The sequence below is a fragment of the Larus michahellis genome, assembly GCF_964199755.1.
Source record: "Larus michahellis chromosome W unlocalized genomic scaffold, bLarMic1.1 SUPER_W_unloc_1, whole genome shotgun sequence".
NCBI classification, from domain to species: Eukaryota; Metazoa; Chordata; class Aves; order Charadriiformes; family Laridae; genus Larus; species Larus michahellis.
In genome coordinates this window covers 1,021,664-1,047,783 of record NW_027435888.1, presented here as the reverse complement: position 1 = coordinate 1,047,783, position 26,120 = coordinate 1,021,664, and the positions used below count along the sequence as shown (strand labels likewise).

General features: G+C 44.6%; 1 protein-coding gene across 1 annotated transcript; it reads right to left on the bottom strand.

Annotated features, from left to right (window-relative positions):
- Positions 1-19,793: 19,793 nt before the first annotated feature.
- On the bottom strand, positions 19,794-25,267 carry LOC141736698 (E3 ubiquitin-protein ligase RBBP6-like). The gene is made up of 3 exons (XM_074571255.1): positions 25,102-25,267; positions 22,446-22,545; positions 19,794-19,896 (listed from the first exon to the last, which is right to left on the bottom strand). The coding sequence occupies exons 1-3, from the start codon at positions 25,265-25,267 to the stop codon at positions 19,794-19,796; spliced, it is 369 nt and encodes a 122-aa protein (XP_074427356.1).
- Between the last annotated feature and the right edge of the window lie 853 nt (positions 25,268-26,120).

The window sequence follows — 26,120 nt, the reverse complement described above, 5'->3', positions numbered from 1 at the left end:
CCCTTTGCCTCTTCTTGGACAGGGTGGCGATCGCGAGTAGGAACGAGAATGGGAACGTCTAAATGATCGAGAGCAGGAGCAGGAGTGGGAAAAACCCCATCTTGACTTGGAGTAGGTATGTGAACTTCTGGAGTAGGATGAAGCACCACAGGGAGACTTGGACCTTAAAACATAACACCAAAAAAAAAAAAAAGAAGTTAATTCAAAACCGTCACTCTCCCCAGTTTTTTTTCCTCCCAAATTTGATTTATTTTTTTTTCCCACTCTCCATATGCTTACGGCAAAGCTTTTTTCAGCTGCTGACATAACGCTACTGTGAACTGAAGAACTTGATAACACGTAGAAGTTTCTGCTTACAAGACAGAACACCTGCTGCCTTGTTAGTGTAAAAACATACCAGAAGGGGAAGTCTATTTCCGCTCACTTCTACCACGTGAGCTACCGTAGCTATTGACTGACGTAAGGCGATGTATACTGGCCTATACTGGTAGGTGAGCACACACACTTTTCACTACCCAGCAACCACGTGCAGCGCAAATCACTTCTGTTGCAGCAAGATGCAAAAAGTGCAAGTCTTTATGGCTACAGTGCAGCATCAAACATCAAGAAAACACGATTTAGCCTGACGCCAGGAAAGCTTAATTTTAAAATAGCAGCTTAGTCGATTTAACCTTGCTGCTTATTTGGCAAGGATGCAAAATGCTCGTACTGCAATCTTATATACAGGACTATTCAATCAACACCTCGAGACGGACGAGAGTCCCAGCAAAATTTTGCACACGCCTCTAGCTCTGACCAAGGGTAGTGACCACATTTCAAGAAAAATCATACCTAAAAGCTTCTAAACTCAGCCTCTAGTAGTACGGCTCAATGCCATTCCTCCAGGAAAGATACTGATCGCATTGCTACTAAAGAGATATTCAGACACCTGCCCAAGTGATCTTTTGGGACAGAAACCATCAGCTACCCTGAGGCTTTTCTTCACAAGCTTTTCTTTTCTTATTTTTTAAAGAAGCGTTTCACATTATCCCGCATATGTTCATCAGCATCATTCCTCCTCTCAACGTCCCTCACAAATTTTAGATTTCCTTACGAACAAGCCTGATCTTTTAATTCCTAAGGAAAATTTAACAGTGTCAACAAAATACTAGCGAAAGCCACCAGTTTGCGATCCAGGTTAAAAACTCTCCGTGTATCCACATGAGACAGACAAAAGAGGAAACGAAGACAATTTCCCTCATGTATCTCCTCCAAAGTGCTTTGAGGTAATGGTTGCAATCAGACCAGGGAGACGCAGAAAATCCAGCAACTGCTCCTATTCGGTCTCGAGCCCTCTCAGGTTGTCAGGAGGTGAGGGACGTCACTGCAGCTAAACTCTACTAAAAGAGACCCTTGTTCCTGAACAACAACTGCCAAATTATAACTGTCAGCCAACTGCAACCTCTGCCATGTATCTGAGCTAGTAAGCTACATATGAAACTCCTGTCACTGCTAACGCCTCGAACCATCCAGTCCATCGAATGACCGAGGGGTGGAGCGGAACTCCTCCTGATTCTTCTAGACAATCTGCTTCTCCATTATGGACATGTCGAGCACTTACCTGGAAAATGAACGCCTGCGCTCCTTTTGCACCTTTTGTATTCCATCAACTCCTTAGCAAAAGCATTTGTTTGACCTTTATTACAATTAGAGTTTGACCTTTAGGACAAAACGACACCAAGAAACAAACCGTGCCCAACGTGAGAAAACGTATACTGCACGCAAGCGCAAAAGGTGCATGTCCTATTTAAGCAAAACCAGTTTAGAATTCCTGTAAGTTGAAGGGACAGTTTTAGAATTACGTTTGTCTTCTTTTAGTTTTGCACGTTTGCCATCTGCAAGAAAAAAGCCTGTTGAAAAAAATACTATGTCATTTTTGCTTATGTCAGATGCACTTCGGCGTAACTGCAGTCCAGTACGCTCTCAAAATACAAAAATGAAAAAGAACAAACACAACTTCCTTGAGCCAAGTACTTACTCCTCTTCCAGTCGCTGGTGTTCTCTGTAAAACTCCTCCCTAGATAAAGGAGGAGCTTGTGTCACTGGGATGGGATCGGAATGCGCCGTTGGTACTGCTGTTGGTACCCAGGCTGATGAAGTGTTTGCAGGAGCTGGGGGATATCCTGGAGGGGAGTCAGTGTAGCTGGCAGATGGAGGCTGACCAGGTGGAAACTGGGGAGGAAACTGTGGTCGTAGTGCCCCCGGTAGAAGAGGAAGTGCTTGGGGTGGTGGAGGGTACAAGGAAGGCGGAGGCGCTGGCACGAAGACTGCTGTTGATGCTGGTAGCGTTGGGGCTTGGGTCCTCTGGGTACGTTCACCACGCAGGTGTCCTCGACTGGAACTTCTAAAGAAACCCAAATACACGTGTCACCGTTTGTTACACTCTGCTCTGATTTCAGAGAGGAAAGCGAACGAAGCCGGAGCGTGGTGGCGAGCACTGCGTGTTCTCAGCCTCAGCATTTTTCTCCCTGCTTCCATTTGAGACTACGCTCATTTCTTGATCTTCACACTTGCCTCCCACATCCTCACCTGTTGGGGGCGGCTAGCTGAAAAGTACAAGTATGCAAGAAATTCGAGGGTATGCCGACCTTGCAGACCTGAGACAAATAAATCTGAGGAGCCAGGGAACAACTGGCCTTGCAGGTCTGAAATAAATAACCTTGAAGAAGTAGGGAGTAGGCAACAAGTTATCACTGTAGCTTTTAGCACATTCCAAAACTGTAGCTTCTAGCATGTAGCGAAACCGCAGGTAGGAGGGATTATGGTAATGAAACATTTAGAGCTAAGCCAATTAGAAATGATAGAATTTGTGTAATTTATGTAACTGTTAAGTAGCTGTATAAAAGCTTTCCGACGCCTCTAATAAACCGACATCTTGCTTGCATCAAGCAGCGTCCCGTCTCTCAATCGCGGCAAATTGGTGACCCCGACGTGATGGGGTGGTGAACCGCCTAGCTGAGCGGCTTGCTGCGAGTCGCACAGAACTTTGAATGAGCTGCTGAAAGGAAGCAGGAACTGGCCAGGAATCCCTCTGGATTTAAGAGGTGAGCTGTGGGAAACATGGGGAATCAGATGTCCCCCGCAGAGAGAGACGTATATGAAGTTATGAAAACGCTCCTCCGGAAACGTAAAAAAGATATTTCCGGGCAGGACTTAAAGATTATGCTTAAGTGGGTACAAATGAAGATCCCCACTGTTACGGCCTCTAGTATTTTTACCCGGGAACTTTGGGACGATGTGGGGGTAAAGTTGTGGGACTTAGCGACGTCAGGGAATGCCGAGGCTCAGCGTTTGCTTCCGTGGTGGAGAAATATCTTTGAGGCTATTAAGGCACAGAAAAAGGGCCATAAAGACTCTCCAGATACTAAGGGGGAACCTTCATCAGCTCAGCCTTTGCTTCCCCCTCCGCTACCTCCGCGACGTGCTAAGTCGCCTGGACCCTTAAAGGTCTGTGCCGCAGGCTACCCTCCTGAGGAAGATCCGCTTGACCCGGGGCCCGTTGATCCTGATAAAGAGCCTGACTTGTACCCCCCTGACCCTCATGATACGTGGGCGAATATTAGACGTCAAGCTTTAAAAGAAGGTGACTTGGAAATAGCGCAAACGATAGTCGCCCCTGTTATTTATCAAGGCCGGGGAGTGCAGTGGGAGGCTTTGTCCTTCCCGGTGATTAAAGAGCTGCGCTGTACCGTCACAGAACACAGGCTCTCTTCCCCATATTTTGCGAGCCTGCTGTCTTCTGTCTTTGATACGTATGTTATGACTCCCCATGATTTAAAATCACTAGCGCAATTGTTATTAACCCCTTCCCAGTATTCCCTGTGGGAGTCGCATTGGAGGGGGGGCCTTCAAACTCTCCTCACCAGCTACGTGGGTCATAATAATGCTGCTCTTGCCGCACTGACCATGGAGCACCTTATGGGTACGGGTCAGCACTCTAATCCAGCGGCACAGGCTCGAGATTGTCCACGAGAGGCCCTGGAAGCGATCCGCGAAGAAGCAAAAAAGGCTTTACTTAAAATACCCGATTCCAGTAAACCTCAAAAGGCATTCACCTCTATTACGCAGGAACCTCGGGAGCCGTACATGCAATTCATTGATAGACTTAAGCAAGCTTTAGAACGCCAAATAGATAATACCGAAGCTCGAGAAATTTTGCTATTAAAATTAGCAGTTGAAAATGCTAACACCGACTGTAAAAAATTACTTAAATCTCTCCCTAACCCATCTCCGACTTTGGTTGAAATGGTAGAGGCTTGTAATCGTATCGGTACTGTGGACCATAAATTTGAAGCGATGGCAGCTGCTTTCGCAGCTATGAGAGGCATGTCTGGGGGAGGAAATTGTTACGGTTGTGGTAAACCAGGCCATATCAAACGAAATTGTCTCGCTTCTAATGGGGGGGCTAAAGCCCAAGCCCCTGGGATCTGTCCCCGATGCAGGAAGGGGCATCATTATGCTAATCAATGTCGTTCTAAGTATAATTTTCAAGGGCAGCCGATACAGGGAAACCGCTTGCGGAGCGCGGGGCAGCGACACGCACAGACACAAGTATCGTCGCCGGTGGATCGAGCCATGCAGATGGGTGTGACCTCGCCACAAGTCTTTGCCCAGCAACAGCCGGTAGCGCCGGATTGGACCTGGCAACCTCACACGCAGTAACGTTGCTTGATTCCTCTGTTCATTTATTAGCAACTAATGTTTCAGGTCCTTTACCCCCGAAAACACAAGGGCTACTATTAGGGAGATCATCAGTTACCTTAGCCGGACTTTTTGTATTGCCTGGAGTAATTGATGCGGATACCGTTGGGGAAATTAAAATCATGGCCTGGACCCCATTTCCCCCTTGCACAGTACCCAAAGGAAGCCGCATTGCACAATTACTACTGATCCCGCAGAACGCAAGCTCTCTTTCGCCTCACCCACCTCCGCAGCAAAGACAAGGAGGTTTTGGATCTACTGGGGATCCACAGATTCTCTGGGTACAGTCCATTTCCCAGAAGCGACCACTTTGTCAATGTACTCTTATTCACGGCACTCAGCAAGTAATCCTGAACGGGATTATTGACACAGGGGCCGATGTTACCGTAATTTCACAGGCGAAGTGGCCTCCATAATGGCCTTTGGCAGCTGTGCCTCAGGCACTAGCCGGAATCAGAGGAGTTGGTAGAAGCCACCAATCCTCGGAATTGATCCAAATCAAAGGCCCAGAAGGACGAGTGGCTTCCGTCAAGCCTTTTGTGCTGCCTGTTCCTATGGTCTTATGGGGACGTGATGTGCTATCACAATGGGGTACTTCCATTCAGTCGCATTTTTAGGGGGGGCCATTGAGGTGCGCGACACCCTGAAACTGACTTGGAAAACTCAGACGCCCATTTGGGTAGATCAATGGCCCCTACCACTCGAAAAGCTTCGCGCTCTCCAAGAACTGGTTACGGAACAATTAGCAAAAGGACATATAGTACCTACTACCAGTCCTTGGAATTCACCTGTCTTTGTTATTAAGAAGCAATCTGGCAAGTGGCGCCTGCTCCATGATCTCAGAAAAATCAATGATGCTATGGTAGATATGGGAGCTCTGCAGCCAGGGCTCCCTTCTCCAACTATGATCCCCCGCAATTGGCATCTCACCGTTATTGACCTTAAGGATTGCTTTTTTAACATTCCGCTACACCCTGATGACACTGCCAAATTTGCTTTTTCAGTCCCAAGTGTCAATATGCAAGCTCCTGTGCAACGATATCAGTGGGTTGTACTGCCACAGGGAATGAAAAATAGCCCGACAATTTGTCAATGGTATGTCGCTAAGGTACTTAGCCCTGTCAGGGTTGCGTTGCCTCAAGTTCTGTTATATCATTATATGGATGATATCTTGATGGCTGCGCCTCACCTTGAGCTCATGGAAAAGGCCATAGCCCTTGTCACGGCCGCTGTCAATTCGGCAGGCCTCTGTATTGCACCCGAAAAAGTCCAGAAAATGCCCCCTTGGACCTACTTGGGTTGGCGCATCAGGACCCAGACGATAGTTCCCCAACCTGTGCATATACAGGCCGACATTAAAAATTTGCACGATGTTCAAAAATTATTAGGGACCATTACTTGGGTCCGACCCTTGCTAGGAATCTCCAATTCAGACTTAAGCCCTTTGTTTGAACTCCTCAAGGGAGATTCCGATTTACGCTCCCCTCGTCGACTTGGTCCTGAAGCCGCTGCCTCATTACAAAAAGTAGCGGAAGCCATTGCCTCACGGCAAGCACACCGCTGTGCGCCTGAATTGCCCTTCAATTTAATTATTTTGAACCCTGCACGTCAGCCATATGCTTTGATTTTTCAATGGGACCCTAACAATCCTGATCCCTTATTAATCATTGAGTGGGTCTTTTGACCCAACCAGCCCACTAAAACAATTTGGACACAACATGAAATGTTTGCTTCCTTGATAATTAAAGCACGGCAGCGCTTGCTTGCCCTGTCAGGGATGGACTTTGCTTCTATCTGTTTACCTGTAACTAATATGTACCTACAATGGTTATTCCAACAGTCTGATGCTTTCGTGTTTGCCTTAACAGATTATACGGGTCAACTAACCTCACATCCTCCGTCCCACAAGCTTCTACATGCTCATTTTAACTTAATATCCATACCAAAGAGATGTCACCAGCCCCTCCAAGGCCTTACTGTGTTCACCGATGGGTCTGGAAAAACACACAAGTCGGTGATTGTCTGGTGGGATGACCGCTCTCAACAATGGGAGTCGGACGTTGAGACAGTCTCCGGGTCCCCTCAAATCGTAGAGCTTGCCGCTGTTGTTCGAGCTTTTCGTAAGTGGTCTACACCACTGAATCTTATTACTGATTCTGCTTATGTTGCAGGCGTTGTCGAACGGGCAGAGGCCTCGGTGCTGCGTCATACTTCGCATGCTGATTTGTTTGCTTTGTTGCAGGAACTTGTTTTCCTTTTAACCTCTCGAACACATCCCTATTTTATTTTACATGTTAGATCGCACACCTCTTTACCTGGGTTTATTGCAGAAGGCAATCGACGGGCCGATATGCTCACTCTGCCGGTACAAGTTTTACCTGACCGTATTGCACAAGCTAAGCTTAGTCATTCCTTTTTCCATCAGAATGCAGGGGGCCTCAAACGTCAGTTTGGCCTCACTTCTCAGCAAGCGGCGAACATTATCGCTGTCTGCCCTGATTGTCAAAAACATTCTTTTCCTACGGCACCAGGTGGGGTTAATCCCAGAGGCTTACAAAGCCTGCAATTATGGCAGACGGATGTCACACACTATCCAGAATTTGGGAGATTAAAATACGTCCATTCCTCTATTGACACCTTTTCAGGCGCTCTATTTGCCTCCTGCCATGTGGGGGAGGCGGCGAAAGATGTTCGCAGGCATCTGCTGCGTGCTTTTGTTACCTTAGGCATCCCTGCACAAATCAAAACAGACAATGGCCCTGCTTATATCTCGGCTGCACTTAAAACCTTTTTATCTCTTGGGGGATCACTCACATCACTGGGATCCCACATTCCCCTACGGGCCAGTCCCTGATTGAACGCTCTCATCAGTCTTTAAAGAGCTTGTTACAACAACAGAAAGGGGGAGTAGGGACAGCCACACCTGAAGAACGTCTACAAAAAGCCCTGTATGTTTTTAACTTTTTAAATTGTTCTTTAATAGATAACAACCCTCCGATCGTTCGCCACTTTAACACAAACACTTTTTTCGAAGCCAGCGTAAAAGCTCCAGTCCTGATCCGCGACCCTGAGACAGGTAAGGTCTTGGGGCCATACCCCCTTGTCACATGGGGCAGAGGCTATGCTTGTGTTTCCACAGAACGAGGCCCCAGGTGGATCCCAGCGAAGAGTGTGCGACCTTTCCGTGAACCCCTACCACAATCGGATGGCCACAACACCAATCCACAGCTAGATCATTCCCCTGAACGGCATACCGAAGAACATTCAGAGGATTGATGCAGTGCTCTTATGGACAATAGAGCAGAGACTCCAGTAGAACATATTCATTGCGTCGCCTGTGGTAATTGTGACCCTTAGGTTTTATGTGACTGCCATCGCTGTGGTAAGAGATGGTAGCGATGGTTAACATTGGCCAATAGATGGTGTGACAGTTGCCTAATATATGAAGTTAGCATTGTAAGAATTTAGCATTGCAAAAAAAAAAAAAAAAAAAAAAAAAAGGGGGTGGGGGGAAGAGTCCGTCAAACATTATGATCCTGTTAACACTTTTTTGTATATGTGCAGCCTGGACACATGCCAATCCTTTGCCAGGGTACCACCCTCACCTTTTTGACCCCCGTCAAAATGTCTGGGTTACTCTGGCCAGGTCGCTCAATACAACTAGCTTTTGTGCCAGTCTTGCTACGCCCAGCTCGCCCTTCACCACCTGCTTAGTAGGGGTACCACTGAATAACTCGACCTTTTTACTGTTTAATAACTCTATGACAACCTTACGGAAGCAGTACAATATTTCTGGAAGGCTTCCTTTTTCATGGAAAAATCTTAAGGACCTTTTTGAAAATTACGATAATTGGGATGATAAATTACCAATAGGGCCCAAGCCGCAGGAAATTGACTTAGTAGATTCTCTTAATGCTTCTCACTGTTTGTTTATTGGCCTTAGGTCATGGTCAGGGGCCCGAAAAGAGGGGCGCTTAGTAAAGGATTCTCCACCGACCGTCATCTCACCTATTGGTAATGCTACCCTCTGGCAACAACAATGGTGTTTGAGCATTGCTCGAAACGCCACTCACTCAGCCCCCGGTACCATGCTCCCTAGGCGGCTCCCCTTGGGGTTCTTTTTTATTTGTGGAAATAGAGCTTGGTCTGGGATCCCTTCTAACCCTAGAGGAGGCCCGTGTACTATTGGACAGCTTAGTCTTGGCACTCCTCACTATCATCCAAGGCAAAACAGCGGTTACGTTTTACTCGTGACACAATACAAGCATTAGATAATACCTGTGACGATAATGTTAAGCTATGGAATTGCTGGGAGGTTTTTTTTCGCCTCGCTATTTACCCCTGGGGTGGCAGCAGCGAGAGCCCACAGAAACTTAGATGCAATTGCCTGTTGGGTTGTTAAGCAAGCAAATGCTACCAGCCGCATACTATCTGAGATGGCTGAAGACTTGTCTACGGTACAACATGCAGTCCTGCAAAACAGAGCCGCTATTGACTTCTTGCTACTAGCCCATGGACATGGCTGTGAGGATTTTGACGGAATGTGCTGCATGGACTTAGAGGACCACTCTTCTTCGATACATAAGCAAATTACACAACTCCTTGCGCATTCAGAAAAGGTGCAATCTGATACGGACTTCTTCGGATTGGGTACTTTGGGTGATTGGTTTGGGATAAAGGGCTGGCTTAGGAGCCTGGTACAATCTGCTGTACTCATATTAGTTATTATATTGGTAGGCCTTTTGATTCTAAGCTGCGCTCTTTCCTGTGTTAGGTCTATGGTGACTAAAGTTGTTCGACATACATGGTTTATTCAAAACGGCGATATTCCGAAGATTTACGTTAGTGTTAGTTCTGTCCAGCTCACTGAGTATGATGACCTTTAAACCCGCGCCTCAGTTCTGCCTTTAAAGAAACAAAAAAGGGGGAGATGTTGGGGGCGGCTAGCAGAAAAGTACAAGTATGCAAGAAATTCGAGGGTATGCCGACCTTGCAGACCTGAGACAAATAAATCTGAGGAGCCAGGGAACAACTGGCCTTGCAGGTCTGAGATAAATAACCTTGAAGAAGTAGGGAGTAGGCAACAAGTTATCACTGTAGCTTTTAGCACATTCCAAAACTGTAGCTTCTAGCATGTAGCGAAACCGCAGGTAGGAGGGATTATGGTAATGAAACATTTAGAGCTAAGCCAATTAGAAATGATAGAATTTGTGTAATTTATGTAACTGTTAAGTAGCTGTATAAAAGCTTTCCGACGCCTCTAATAAACCGACATCTTGCTTGCATCAAGCAGCGTCCCGTCTCTCAATCGCGGCACTCACCCCCAGCAGTTCCCTCAGTCTTCTCTCCCTATACGCAGCTTTGCGACTGTGGATGGAGGCTGCCCCTGCTTAGGAGAGACTCCTACGTGCCAAGTGCCCACCGCTCCTCTACCAATCCTTGATACACTTCATACTTCACACTTCTGACCTTCAAAGTACTGCACAAATAATAACTAATCTTCTCTCAAATGTCTTTGGACTTCTTCCACGTACGCTTCCTATGTTGCGGACTCATGATGATGTATTTGTCCTGTTCTCACCCCCAAATTGTTATTTTCTTGCTTACTGAATTTGAGATGTTTAGATAATCTGTGGCATGGACCCTGGCTTTTGTTTTCATTTTTCTTCAAGATTTTACAAACACAATGCACCCTTAAAATCTGTCTAGAACAAATATATACGAAAAGGAAGGACTCACTTGACGCGGCAGTAATAGATCAAACAGACTCTTCTCTCTCTCTCCAACTGAGAGAAAGCAGCTTGGCTATTTGAGATGACTAAATGGAAGGAATTCAAAATTGAAGGCCACAATAAGGTCTCCCGATTACCACTTGTATTCTCCACAGCTATCTGGGCACACTTACCTCATTATAAATCAGCTGTTATCTAAGTTACGTGCTACGGCCTCATTTAACAGGTTACGAGCAGTAATATACTGAATTTCTGCAGAACACTTACAGGTCCCAGCCTGGTCTGCCACCCGCCGAGCGAGGTGTACTGGCTCTCGTTGGATGACCTTTCAGAGTGGGGAGAGGAAAAAGAAAAAAATCCCGTTCAGTTTATCTGATGATAATTTCTGAAAAGAAATTCTAAAGTTTTAGTTACTTACCAGTCGTGGGCATTGATTGCCCTTGGGGGCCCAGAAGACTTGGTAATGCTGGTTGTCTTAGTACAGGAATCTGACAGCCCTTGTGAATAAACGCAAACAGTTGGAAAATGTTTGGAGCTCTACTAAAATACAGGACTCACTGCATATGTTGAAATAAAATTTACCTTCTCTTCCAACAAACTGCTGACTGACAGAGAGGAAGATCTAGAAAGCTCAGCAGCAGCCACCAGAGCACCAGGAGGTATAACAGTATCAGCACCGCTACAAAAAACATGAATTTTTGTTATTCAAACAGTGTTTTGATGTGCTACTGGAAACATAAAGTCCAAGGTGAGAAAAGGCTGACTACTGTAAATGGAAACAAATAAAGAAAAAGTAATCTTCACCAGATCTACCAACTGGAAGTTGGGTGATTCCACATGAAGCCCTGAAGAGAAGTCTACGTGGAATACTGGCATTCAAAGAGACAGCTCACTGGAAACAGAATTTGTTAAGCTGGCTGCACGTGGGAGGATTAGAGTACGTATAACCCACATGCTGAACCTCAGTTTTGGACGATGCAAGAATGGAAATTCTATTAGGAATCGGCTGTGTTCTAGTTCGGAGGCTGCCTGAGAGGTTCTTTTGAATTGTGAGCCCCTGTATTCAACGGTACGGCGGAGCCTGACAGCCTTCTGGACAGAGTGGCTGTTTGCATTCAAGGCATCGAGCTGAAAGAAGATAAACCCTAAACTAGAGTTCAGATTTTTCACGTGTTTTCATATTAATTCACTGGGTTGCAAAGTTAGACTGTCATGTTTGTAAATACTTCAAATGTAGTGTTTCAATGTTTGTTATCCAATCTGCATGCATCACTGACTACCCTGTGACTACTGAGGATGGCTCTGACTTATCGTACCATTGATGGCAGAAATACTGTAGGAAAAAGTAACATGAAAACACCTGATCAATGTTACCTCCAGCTGGTTTTACACTTTTCATGGGAACATGAGATCCTCAGTACTACACAGAAATGAATGCACTCAAGAAGGTCTGGCATAACCGAATGGTTACTTTAGGAATTCCTAGCCACTTCAAATCAGAGGGCTCCCGGGGAAGAAAGGTTCCTCTCTCGGGGTAAACCTGGACTGAACGACTGATAGGGGAACCAAACAACAAATACTTCTGAGAAGCTTCTTGCATGAGGTGTACTTCCAACTTATCAAAGTGTCCTCACTCAAAGTAAAATAAAATAGCTGGAACTGTCACTGATGTCACTAATGAATGTCACTAAATGTCACTCGCTAGCAGAGGAGAGCAAGAAGAAGAATCTAACTTCAGCGTTTCATATTCATGTTGCTCTATAGCTTTACTTACCGAGAAGGTCTATCTGGCTTTTCAGCACGGAGAGGTAGGGGCACTGCTGGAGGGAGATCAGGGACAATGACAGAAGAGGGACTTACTGGCAGCCAGGCTGCCACAGGTGACGGACCAGGGGCCAACAATGCCAAAGCAGAAAGAGAAGCCAGAGAAGCTAACGAAATCATTAGTGGCGCCTGCTGTCTGGACATTTTTGGCCGGAGCAGAGGCTGCAGGTTGCGGGTTATTGCTTGTCTCACGAGTGGTGGTGAAGGTGGTGGCGGTGGCGGCTGCCGCTGCTGTTGCTGCTGAATCCGCTTTCTGTAGCCAGTTCCACTTTTGAAGTTGTTCACAGCCTAGAGGCAGAAAAACATTTACAAAAACGTACTATGAAACGTCAGTAGATAGGCGAACAAAAACCTCCACAGAGTAAATTTACTGGTGTATTCCTGGAAATGCCACCAACCCTGAAATAAATCAACGTGCGGATACACAAACACGGGACGTTAAACAGTGTCAGTAATGATTGGCACCTCAGAGTATCTGCACTTAAAGTAATTCTGTGTTAACATCGAATTGGAAAGGGAGGCAATCACGTTAAACAAAGTGTGACCCGAATTTGCCAGACTGTCTCTAAAGGTGTAAGCTTCTGTAATAACAGATGAAGCATTTGAAAAGTAAATTTAGCCTTATTCAATTTAGCCTTTCTTAAGGAGACGTAAATTATTCTTTTCTTCCCTTTCAGCTTTTTACAAATAGACTTTTCATGCAAACAGTTTACATCAAAGTCATCACGTTACCTGGCGTAGGCACTTGTTGGCAACTAAAGCATCAGGAGAAACATCTGCCTGATGACATGCTGGGCACGTATGTTCCTCTGATTCCAGTAATGCTGTTCTAATACCTGCGAATCATTAGAATCATCAAAATAGTTTTTAGCCAAACGAAGGAAATGTTGAGGGTTCTAATCATTTATAAAAAGACGTATATGCTTAATGGGTGAATCTGCTCTTGCCCTGAGAGCATCAAGCTATAAACGTTCAAGAGTGTAAAAAATTCCTAGTATGCAGTAAATAGCTACGCAGTTTTGGTACTTCACTATTGAACATTTGAAGATGTAGGGCAGGCTGCGTCTTGATGGTTCAACTCCTCTTTTTTTCCAGGCTCTACGGTGACAAGTCACCAACCTCAAGGTTCTTGAAAAAAACTCATCTCAAAAAAACGATAGTAGGGTTGAGTTCTGCCGGCTTTAACCAACTCTCCTGTGGAGAAGAATGTGGATTAAATGCCTAACTATCCGCTTGTTGCAGACCACAGCAAGTCACCAGAGTTGGCCACATAATTTTGTGTGAGAGAAAGACACTAAAGGCATTCACTATCTAATCCTGTAATCACCTGCACAGTTACGCACTCTTCTCATAATCATCCCTCCGCGTGTAAAGAGGATTTAACTACATGCATAAAAAGCAAAAAAAGCTTTCTGCCTTATTTTTCTTTCCTTTATGTGAGAAAATTCTTTTCCTACTCAGGGGATACTTAAGTAGTAAATAGAAGTGGTAACACAATCATTCAGTTCTCTCCTGTTTCTGCTTTCAGAAGATCAGGTTTTGAATCAACAATCAGGGGAGTAACACTTACATTCGCCACAAAAACTGTTTCCGCAGCAGGCAATAACAACTGCATCGGTTATCGTATCTCTACAAATGGGACACACCAACTCATCTGGAATCGGATCATCCAAGGATGAGGGTAAAAAGGGCGGCTTTTCCTTCTTTCCTCTAGCAGAAGCTTCCCTGGAGGGTGGGGTGGGGAAGGAAAAAGAAAAAAGTTAAAGATGTGGATATGAAAACTGTTCCAAGCTTTTAATTTTATCAAAGGAAGATAACGGATGGAATTATTCTCACTCCGCATTAGCCTTCTAAAATGCAGGCATTTAGTTTCAACTGCCAGAGAAGGGAGGGGGGAACAATTTTCCTTCTGCAGAACTCTTCCATTCATTGGATCAACTAAGAAATTAGCTCAGACTAGAAAAATCATTTTTTCATGGCTAGAAATCAGGGGAAATGAATCCCAGCCCTCCTTTGCCAGAGGGTAAATATAAATTGCAGGCTCAGGATAGAGTTGGCCTTCGAGTAATTGCATTTTATAAGTGAATGAAGTCTATGTTCCAGCTTCTACCAAAGGAGATCCATGACAGAAAAACAGAAGTGCTACCGATTCCTTTTTAAGAGAACCACTCTTGTCAGCACACAGTAGCATTTTTAGTTCGGAGCAACAGGAAAACTTCAGTCTGTTTCACACGTGAGATTTGATAAAAGGCAGAGGGGAAGGAAATCTCAGCCCAACAGTCCAATTTGATAAATTTTGCAAGAAGCCTTTGAAACATAAACCAGATGCAAAACGAGCTTTCTGAGAGAACGACTCCAACTGTAAACACTACGGAAATGTTTTGCAGAAATAGATTCTCAGCCTACCACACGTTTAACCAACTTCCAGGGGTACAAACAGTAGGACCACCCTGTTTTCATATTAGAAAGTATGGCAGATTTTAAGATTAAGATACGGTGACAATGCTTCCTCCCCTGCAATTACAGATGCCGGCCAACTCGGCTGCATTGCCACTCAGACATTCACTCGTGGTTTCTCTCCTTCAGTTTTTGGTCAGTCCAATTAATTCCATACTTACGTATTAATAGTTGGTATGGCGTATTTTCCAGTGTTTGTCAGCATAGCACCCTTTGTTTTGGGATCTTTCACCTCCATCGTGAAACTCCTTGGAATTCCTGTGCTCTTTTGAATTCTGGGAACAGACTCCAAACTTTTGTCCTGCTAAGAAAAGAAATGCAGACACGTCTCATCTCAAGACCCACACTTAAAGTGATCTGTCAGTGATTCTGTTAAGCGGCAAAAGCCTTTCACCCTCTCCTTTTACCCAGCAGAAGGGTTGCTTGACTCAAATACTTATGTCCCTAAATGAAGATAGCCAGGATGTTCCAAAGGCTTGAGCAGTGGTTTGAACTCATTTGACATCCTTTGCCTTAACTTCAGGTTCCTTAAGGGTGAAATATCCCTTAGCTCACCATCCACTCCGAGAAGAGACACAAATCCACTCCTCCTCCAAAGCACAGTTCAGAGGGAGATCTCAATTCAGGGCTCTGAGCCAGTCACTGGGGAAACTTAGATTCACCATCTCTGTAGGAAGGCCGAGTTCATGCCTCACGCACATATGTTCAGTGACTAACATTAAATGGCATGAATACGCAACCAGAGGCTTGTGTAATTAAAACATGCAAATATTCAACACATGGCGTCAGGGAATTATTTGACAGGCACATTAGAAACACAGTTAAGCTCACACAGATTGTCATATCGACCTTATGCAGAATCAGATTTTCAAATTATTGAAGCCATCTGATTAGTAGAGACGTATTAGTTCAAATGTTCAAATTACTCGCCAGTCCAGATACGAGCAGGGTCTAAGGGAGTGACTCTCAGTGATCTGGACCTTCAAGCACCTATCGGTCAGATCAGCCACTCATGGTTTTGGTTTTAATGGCAGTCATGCACAAAAGCAGCCAACTAGTTTCAACATTTTCTTAAATGCTTGTTTCACATACACAGCTTTTGCTCAACAGTAACATAATCCAGATCGACATCTATGAAATCACTGCCATTTACATTTCCAGAAAACTTTAGAGATCATTGACAAATTTGTTTGAACCCAAACGGTTTACAAAACACGTCCAAAACCCACAAAACATTACTGGCAATACACCAACATTCAATTATGGCGTTTAATGCACAGTAATAAAAAACCAGAGAACTCTGAACACCTTGCCTCCATGCTAAGCCAGCCTGCACTGAAGAGGTTAGAGTAAGTAACGGCTTTGACCTGCTTTATGGTATGTTCCTGCATTTTTCTGAAATAGTTAAATTCTCTCAAAAGCTTAAATGTGTACACCGCTTGGACGGTTTTTCACTTTTTCGAGCAAAACTTCACAGGAGTTTACAGAATCAAGGACACGTTTAAGGACAGCACTAACGGAGACCAATTTCTTTTGTTGGCTGCTTTCCAAACTATTTTTTTTCTCAATTGTACACAATTTAATTTCTGCAGTGAGAGAGGGAAGACGTTACCAGCAGGAAGAGATCTCTCCTTCTTGGAAATGAATTCCGGCCTTTATTTTCAGAAGAAAGAACTGTCTCTTCTGCATTAGGCCCTGCCTCCTCTAATCTTTGTGCTCTTTCAAGACGAGTAATTTCATTGCACAGCACTACGTCTGTGCACCAAGGGCCATCACTAGTGCTCTCCCGGCCAAAGTCACACGTTATTGAGCCAAAAATGCAAGCGATTCCATAGCCAAACATGGCATTACAACAGTTTCAGAGGGACACATCTGCTATTATGCCACACAGACACATTGGTATAATCTTAGAAACAACTGGGCACATTTTCACAATTCACAGTTTGTGTTCAAATTAGATTGCGTTCTCCACTGTACATATACTACAATTTATGAAATTGTGCAGCATTCAAAGAAGACAGTCACAGAACACAAAGGTTCTGTGACTACCATCACTAGAAATTCAAAAATAGGGATGCAATTGTCCACGTTACAGAAACGCTTCTATTTTGGCTGTTCAAACCCCCCTTAAATGCCTGTAGCTTACAGACAAACCAAGTCTTCCATAAAAATTGTGTTTGTTTCCAACGCAAAATTAACAAAACTTATCAAAAATGGTAGACAGCTAAAGTGCTGCTCCTCTGGGTCCTGAAGAAGACCAATACTACAACATCACCTTGAGGCTGATAAGGTACTCTGCTTTTATCTTCCAAAATGGGAACTACTCTTTACAGGATGGTATCAAAATATACACACATTTTAAAGTTAAAATAAATACTTTAAATTAGTAGAAATTTTATTAAAGTCTTGTTCAAATTACAAGTGCTAGCCAGATACAGATGACAGTATAAGATTTAAAAGTACAAAGAAAATGCTTTTTTATTTTTCAAGTATTTGACAAGAATATTCATATACCTTAGTAAGCTGGGCCACAGAAATAGATGCAGGAGAGTCACCAATCTGTTCACAAGAAAAGAAACACACAGTCGAGTTCTACAATCCAAACACGGCAATAGCTAACCTCTACTGTAGTCCCAAAGCCTGCACTATAGCCTCTGACTGTCACTGAAAGCGGCATTTCCAACCCACTGGAACTTGTATTTGTTCAAAGCAAAGCCCAGACCTACGACAGCTTAAGAGTGTGGTTATTGAGGTTAATGAGAAGAAACTACAATTACCGAACCCGTTTGAGATCAGCTTACTGCTCCAGAATATCTCAGAGAGGGACCCTTCTCAAATGCTCACGACTGCTTAAAAGTCAAAGGGGTAAGGAAGCTGTCAATTTCCAGCTAAAGAGCATTCAGAAAATAAATTCAAGTTTACTCAAGAAGGAAGCAGCACTACAGGAAACTTATCTTCAGTGTAGTTTGAAAATAAATTGGTTCATGTCTCATCATTTATAAATGCACACGGTTACACTTTGATGAAGACAGCAGGTGCCTGTCAAAATAAAGCACCGGCATATCAGCCCCGAAACGTGAACTCTGCCTCTCCTGTCACTACGTTTAAAAATGCCAAACTCACCATATCCCACAAAACCCAAATAAAAACACCAGTCCAAAACATCAGCCATAAAAGTAACACACCACCTAGTCTAGAAAAAAATTTACTGCTCCAATTATTAAAATAAAGGTGTTTACCAGGACAGAGCAGAAACTGAGAAAACTGATTTCTTGTATTTTATTAGACCACAAGCCATACTACCCAAATCAGTTTGGGAAGTGAGAGAAATTAGTCTAGTCTGCCAATGAGTCGCTTTTTGTAAAATATGAAAGCTTACAACGTGTAAGCCAAGGTGTGCTAGCTTTGTGGAGCTCCCCCCAGCCCCCACCTCTGCGCAGACACGAAATAAACACCCGTCTCCACTCCGTGTGTGGCTCAGCTCTTCGCACACCCAGATTTGGGCCAACAGCTTCATGCTGGAAAAGGCTAGTCTCGCGGCTGGAACGTTACGTGTAAATTACAGCGGTTTCCTAAAATCCGATTGCTTGGCTGAACTAAACATTCAGCCAGGAAGGATCACGGTTGTGCCTGACGGTGCTAAAACAATGGGCCTGGCGCTGCGTTTCTGCAGCCTTTAAGGGCAAGCCCTAACTAGAAATCCTCGCAGTTACCGAAACAGTAATACTAAACCAAAACGGAGGCACTTTCTTGCTTTGGCTGTAGTAACAGTAGGACAGCAGCGCAAATTTGGACATATAGAATGACAGCTAATACAAGAGCGAGACAAGGAAGAAATACTCAAAGTAAAACCTTTTGTGCTTCCTGTTCAGAAAAATCATGACTAATTTTAATTTTGCTGCTTTACTGTTCAACAGTGATCGGCAAGCTTTTTGGTGATTTCTTCCTCCCACACTAAGATCCAGCTTCGTCTTTGAAATACATGCAGAAATACAGGTATTTAAAAACCCACACCGAAACAAAAAGCCCACGCTTTGAACCAAGACTGAGTTAGCTTTAAGAATAAAGTTAATTGTGTCTCCAACACCAGAAGCACCCGAGGCTGCAGTGCTTTTATAGGGAGAGAGAGAGAGGAGTTGTAAAGAGCGATGCAAGGCTTCCACCCTCCCCTCGGCTACCCGCAACCCAAATCAGGTCCAGGCAGAGCAAACTAGAAGGGGACGTTTCTGCTTCGTCTTTCATTTACTTTAAGTAGTTCTAGCTAACACTGAGGCTTCCCTCCCACTCCAGGATTTTTCCTTTTCTTGGAGACATCTGTGCTAGCGGATGGCGAGATGCTACTCAGAAACGTGACACAGACATGCCAGGGAAGACGCGAGGCGAAAAGAACGTTAACCTTCTTTTGGAACATGTGATTTGTGTTTATGCACATGCTAGTAAACAACAAGAAAAATAACCCTTTTCAAGAAATAAAAACTCATCTGAATTAGATGAAATACTATAAACATGGTTTACATAAATGCATAAAATTAACTACTTGGGTCACTGGGCCAGTAAACTAACTCGAACTCACAACGCGAGGCATTCATGCATTCATGGCCAAAAAGGAATTCGAACAACTCGGTGACAGAATTACAGGTGTCAGATTAAGACGTAGTGTTTTTAGACCTACATACAAAAAGCTTACAATTTTAAGTTGATTGGATACTATTCCATGAGCATCAGAGGCTGCATTCTTCGCAGAACACAGAGCCAGAGTTCATCTGTTTCTAGATTTAGGTGATCCTAACAGCTTATCAAGGCATCAGATCCAGCGGTCCAGGGTTAGTGTAATGGCTCACACCACAGCAGTGAAGTACTTAAAATAAAGATGAAAAATAAGACCCACCAAATAGTGATTTTTATGCTGTAGGGACTATTTTGAAATGTGTAGTTATGCACAGCATTCAACCCAAGTGGCAAATCAAGATCTAGACCATTACCAGTCAAGTATTTCCTTGTGTTACTTAATTATATTTCAGCAGCCGAATGACAGTGTTTTCAAACCTGAAGAAAAATGCTGCTCCTTTTCCAAACGTAAAAAATTGAGACTGTGATTTTACATACCGCTTTTGATGTTCCACTCACTGGCTCAGTTCGACTTCTAGAAGAAGAAAGAAAGGTGATCAGAATTTAAAATAAAGCACTTGTGCCCAGCATCAAGCAGCAAAACCAGATTATAAAAACGGATTGTCAAAACATTATGTTCTGATAGTCTACCGAATGTGGAAATTTATTCGTATACATAAACTGTTCTCTCTTGTACACTCAGTGCAAAGAAAAAAAAAACCCAAATCACATTTCACCTTTGTCACAAATTACTCCAAGACTTACAGATACAGAACACAACAGCACAAGAGGAAGTCCTCAGGTATTTTGTCTCTGCTACCTAAGTATCAAACCCATGATGTCTGTACTATATTTTGTGTTCTTAAATAATCAACCATCAAAACAGGAAGGTAACGTTAGCCAGTCTGTATATCCCTAGTATCACAAATAGGGCCATACACAGTACTTTAGTTTCTAAGCAAGAACAGTGATGGTCTAGACCCTTCAAAGTGCACCTTTCCTTAAGCAAACCAGAAATCAGTCATCCGACAAAGACATAACAAAAATGTCAGCAGCAGAGTCTTTACGAGAGCGTTTCTTTGTGGAAGCCCAAGCACTGTGCTCAGACGGCTACCATATTTAGCCACTAAACGTGTTACATATGCTATGTTGATTCAAAATAGTACTAGAAATGTCACCTGACAGCAGTTTCTAGAATTTTGTTCAATTGAGGAGTCCAGTGACAAAAGAAAATAGCGGCCTCGATTGCCAGAATTTGTTTTAAGATGATCTTGAAAATGCTACAATATTTTAGGAACCATTTATTACGTTTGAAAACTTGCTGAGACTCCACATACTCATTGACCCGTATCGCAGAGGCAATTCAAAGGCTGCTGTGGAATTCACGTACAAAGAGAAAGGCTCGTGCTTCCTGCCACTGCTAGACCACCACCAGGCTCGCAATTACAGCCACACAGCTCCCGAAGGGGAGCAAGTACAAGGAAACACTGTCAATGACCACCCAATGGTTTCTTCATCCACTTACCTCGAAGAACATACTACAAGGTGAGTAACATATTTTTGAAGGCCTCTCCACCCTTACAGCGTACGTTCATCATTCCCAAACTTTAGCCACTCTGCCAGTGGCTTCTGCAATGTTTCCAGCTGGAGGAGCAGACAGCTCATCTGCCTGGTGAATTGTCAATGCTAGAACAGCAGTGCCGTTCTTCCCTTATCCCCACGTACAGGTATTTACCTGATCTTTGAAGCTAGCAGCATCTATCCTCTCATTGTGGGGCAGCATTACAATACCAGGAGAGGGTGCCGTCCAATCAGAAACGGACGATGCACTGACAATGCATCACTAAGCATACACGTTTTAATTAACCCCCAGTGTTTAGAAGCACAACTCTGTGGCCTCCAGAATTACTAGGGAGTACCTGAAAGCACTGCAACAACTACGGCAGTAACATGCCCAAAGCTGACATGCAGAGCCACATAAATTCAGGGGGTTTTGCTTGCAGACACTTCATGAGTACCAGGATGCTGCTGTACTGTTGGTGCGAGACACGCTGTAACTCATCACTCTACTCTGTTGAGAACCAACACTAGAAAGACATGGCAAAACCACAATTTAATAACATCTTTTAATTGTGGGGGAGAGGCATATCTTTAAGAAGGCCGGAAAATATGACCATTCAAACAACGCTAATGTAGCTGACATAGAACGGGTCTGTATGAATGCAGAAATGACAGCAATAATCCTGTAGTCGGGAGTGCATTTGAGCATCTGTAATTTTAAGCAATACACCCGATTCTCTGTCCTCCGTAAATCTTAGGAATACAGAATTAAAACCTGGAGCACAGACATCGGCTTAGGGTAAAAACAGACTTAGAAAGATAACTAGTAACATTTGGTAACCTGCTCAACTGCTTACTGAGTTTCAAGTTTGGAAAGGATTAACTATTCCTTCATCGTACTCACACAAAAGGCTTTAGGACACTGTTCTTTTTCTCTGGCCTTAAACGGACATTGTCTTTAGGAAACTACTAGGAATCCTTTATGAATGAAACTTCTTGTTTGCATTGCTCGCCAGCTGGCAACCCTGGGTCCTTCCTCTATAGCTAGTACGCAAAAAAACCCAGATTTGGGCCGTAAGAATACCCTCCAGCCCAAATGCAAGAAATAGTCAAACACTGAGACGCAGGCTCTGCTGAGATGGGAACAAATCCTAAGATGACACTACAATGTGTATCTGCCTGTACTATAAAAGCAATAAAAGCAAACACATATAATAAGGAATTTCTCCATATGGAGATCCATGTAGAGACCATGGGTCTCCGAACAATCAGCCCCAAGAACAAACCCAGTAGAGGCATCTGAAAAGTTACAATTGGTGGAGTGTGAACCCCATGTCCCAACAGCACTAAAAATGTCAGCCTGCTTTGGGGCAGACACATTAAAATCTAGCCTATGACAACAAAAATTAACAGCAGCTTTAACAAGAAAGATACAAGCTGAAAGCCCCTGTAAACTAATATAAATTTAAAAAGCTATCACACCAAAACCCCTTAGAAAGAATACAATGGTTTATGGATACTTACCTAACAGATGTTTTGCTGGTAGCTTTAACTCCTCCAACAGGGATTCTTCTGACAATCACCGATGAGTTCTTAGGAATCAGGGCATTGTCATCTGTGTATTCTGAAAACAAGAGAAACACAGGAAAAAACCCTAGTCCATTCATAAGGATTAAGGATTAATACGTAATTACACAGCACTTCAGAGAATCCCTTGACAGATAGAAAAGCAAACTTTTGTATGTCACATCGCGCTTTTATCGTCTCAACACACTAACAGTACATTGCAAGAAATCTTCAGGTTTGAGAACCAAACACATACAGCAAAATTTGTCTCCTTTTTTAAAAAAAGTTGGAATGCCAACAGCAAAACGGTCTCAATGGTCACTAAAAGAGAGTCTGCTAATGCATGAGGTTCCGTCCTGATCTAGCTCAAGTTGCTTTTGCTTCTGTTAGGCTACAAAGCCAACAGATCTTCGGAGCAGAACAACCCACAGCAAAGTCTCACCTGCATAAACCAGAGTCTAAAGTCTGTCTAGCTTGCCCTGCAACAAAACAGGCACCGAGCTAAAGCATGAAAACGCCATTGCTTCCATAGCTGTTAACTCAAACGATTCACCTAATGCCACCAGTGCTCAAGACTGACGGAACGCAGAAGAGACCCTGCCATCTCTGTCTATTTCTTGGAGCATCTTCCACCAACAACCACACTTCTCGGCCTCTCAATGCTTTACATTTGAATGGAACCCAAACTGGCAGTGCTAGAATTTGCATCACAGAACTTTTGGCCTTTTTTGAGCTTGCTTTCACAAGTAGGGCAGAATTGGCTCAAACTAAAGTGGTATCTCCCCTCTGAAGCTAATCATCTCCTTTGAATTAAACGTGAAGGGACGGGAACTCTTTCAATTCCCTTCTTGCAGAGCAGAGAGACTCAAACAAAACTACATACGAAGACAGCCTCTAAAAGCCTTTAGAAAACAGTGTGTGCCTGACGCTACCCGTGCTTTGCCTTGGCTTACACCCTGTCAGTCTTTTGAAACGGAGGAAAGCCTTCTGACCTTTTACATACGACCCAAAAAAACCTGCCCTTACTACCTGAGACACTTGGACTGAGCAAGCTTAAAATGCAAAGCCCTTCCCATGAGAATGGTTGTCTATTGTACTTACACCAGCTGGATATGACTAACTGTTTTAAAGCACTACCAGCAGCCATTCCCCGTCATCTGCCTACAGTTTCAAATGCTAAAAGCCCTTACCTTTGCAGAACGATGGCCTGAAAACCAAAGATACTGGATAGCAAGCCACGCTCTGTCAGGGAGATTTTGCTCAGGGATCAGACCCAAAATAGGAATAGTTCACAATTTATGCATCGTTTTTCAGTATATTCTTCCTATGGGCATGACTTCCTTTGGAGTTAGCGGGAGTTTGTTTTGAAGACATCGCATCACAGCATTACTAAAACCGTCAAGTGCGTGCTGTAACACTGAACTCGAGCAAGTTCCGAGCTGCAGAGACAGTCTTAGAAGAGCACTCTTCTTCCTTAAAACTAATCACCCAAGAGCGTTCAGAGTCCCATTTTTGGTTTTATACTTTTTTGTCTTTTGCCTGATAAGCAGAATAGCACATTCTCCAAGGGGTTTGAGACAGAATGTTACAGGGCAGGAAAGAGTACTCAAGAAACCTGAGTTCTGGAGTTTACTGTTCTACCACGGTATTGTGAGAACATCTATGATAAGAAATTCAGATCAAATTAAAAGGAGGCAAGTTTAAATGCGCTATTCCTGAGTATGGGCTTTTTGAAGGGAATTCTGCCCTTACAGAACATGCCTCTAGAGTAAGTGTGGAAGAGGACATCCCCCCACCCCCTCTGCAAAATAGGTCCCAACCATCCCTTTGCCTTCCCGGCATCTCTAAAAGCATCATCTCATATTTTTCCACTGAGCTTTAAAATCCTCTTTACTTTTACCTCATACTAGCTTTGCTTCTATTACTAGATTTCCATTGTGAAAAGTAGCAGTTACTGACCTGTAAGAGCTTGGAGTACTCAGAAAAATCTGAACAAGGAGGCCATCTTCACTCAAGCTTCACTTTGTTCTTTCCAAGAGCATTTCAACATTTTGTCAGGACTGCTGCACAGACAAAGGTATAAAATGCAATACTGTATGTCCGCATATAGGAATTCCAAACATCCCACTGAGGCAGAAAATCTGGGGGTTTTTTCCCTTTTTTTCCTGAAGGTGAGTTTAAGCATCTAAATCTGACGAATAACAACTGGAAGTAACGGTTATGCATATAAACCAAAAAAGTTGGCATTCATACATATTACACCAAAACGTATTCTCTAGCTGTGCTCTGAAAACCACTGGGGTATTTTGGTGTTTTCGCATGGAAAACACCCTTACCTTCACTAAGTCCCTATGCCACCAGTGTACCAAGTTTAAAAGATTACACGCATTTTACAAAGGTCAAAGTGCAACACAACCTACCTAGAGGAGGATCATGTCACTGCCACACATGACTGATGCTCTTTGAAGCAGGAAAGTTAGCCCCTTTCGGCCCTTTAGGCAAAGCCCCTTTAGGCCCTTTAGGCAAAGCCCCTTTCGGCAACCCCACGTTTAAGGGAACCTAGTGAAGCACATGCTTTTTCCTCACTGCCTTGAGGCCCCGCGCCCCCACGCACCTTCTTCGGTCTGGGCGTTGCTGATCTGCAGGTCACAGTTGGCCGCCTTCAGCTTCTCACGGCCCATGATCCGGCACTTGAGGTCGCGGAGGGAGATGTGGAGGCCGTCGAAGGTGACTATATCGTAGTTCAGCTTGGAGAAGAACTTATAATGGACAGCAGACATGGTCGGGGCCAGGCGGTGCCTGCTACACAAAGGCATCTACCACAGCAGATGGCGTCACGGCCTCCACACCGCGTCAGGGCCCACGGCGGCGTGGGGCAGGGCCCACTGAGGGGCCGGGGCCAGCAGCGCAGGCTGAGGGCGAGCGGGCCGGCAGTGCTCAGAGGCTGTGGCGCTCTGCCATGGCCAGGCCCCACAGCCTCAGGCAGACTCGGCTGGGGGAGGCCTCAGGAAGGCCCCGCCTCCCAGCCCCACAAGGTCTCCAGCCTGGGGCTGTCAGCAATGGCGCTGGGCTGTGGCGGCGGGGCCAGCCCGGCTCCTCCCGGCAGCCCAGGCGGAGGGTGGGCGAGGGGGAGCGGCCCCCGTGGCCCTGGCTCGGCCTCCCCTCCCTCTCTGGCAGCAGACAAAACCAGTATCTGATGAAACACAACAAATTTATTCCATGAACTGGGTGCGGAGAGCACAGCCCCGCAGCTTGGGGCTGGCACCGGCTGGGGCTTTGCTGGGAAAAACCAGGCGAGAGTCACCCTGACGTCCCACACACGTACCTCGTGCCGGGACCTGCCAACCCGTCCCTCTGCCCAGCGCCCCCACGGGATGCAGAAAGCAGCGCTGCTGGCCCTGGTGTGGTCCTGAGCCATGTCGCAGTAGACGAGTCCTTAACCAGCAGGCCTATCATGTTAAACTGACATTTGAGAAGTGATGAGACCCTAGTGGTGCACGAAAGCCTATTTTAAAAGTCGAGTTCTGTACAGGACTGCCATGGAAATTGACTGTTTGGAAAACAGCCTGTTCCCCCGCTCAATTTGCCAGCAGTCCAACAAACCCACGCTCGGATTTCTGTGCCTCGGCCTAC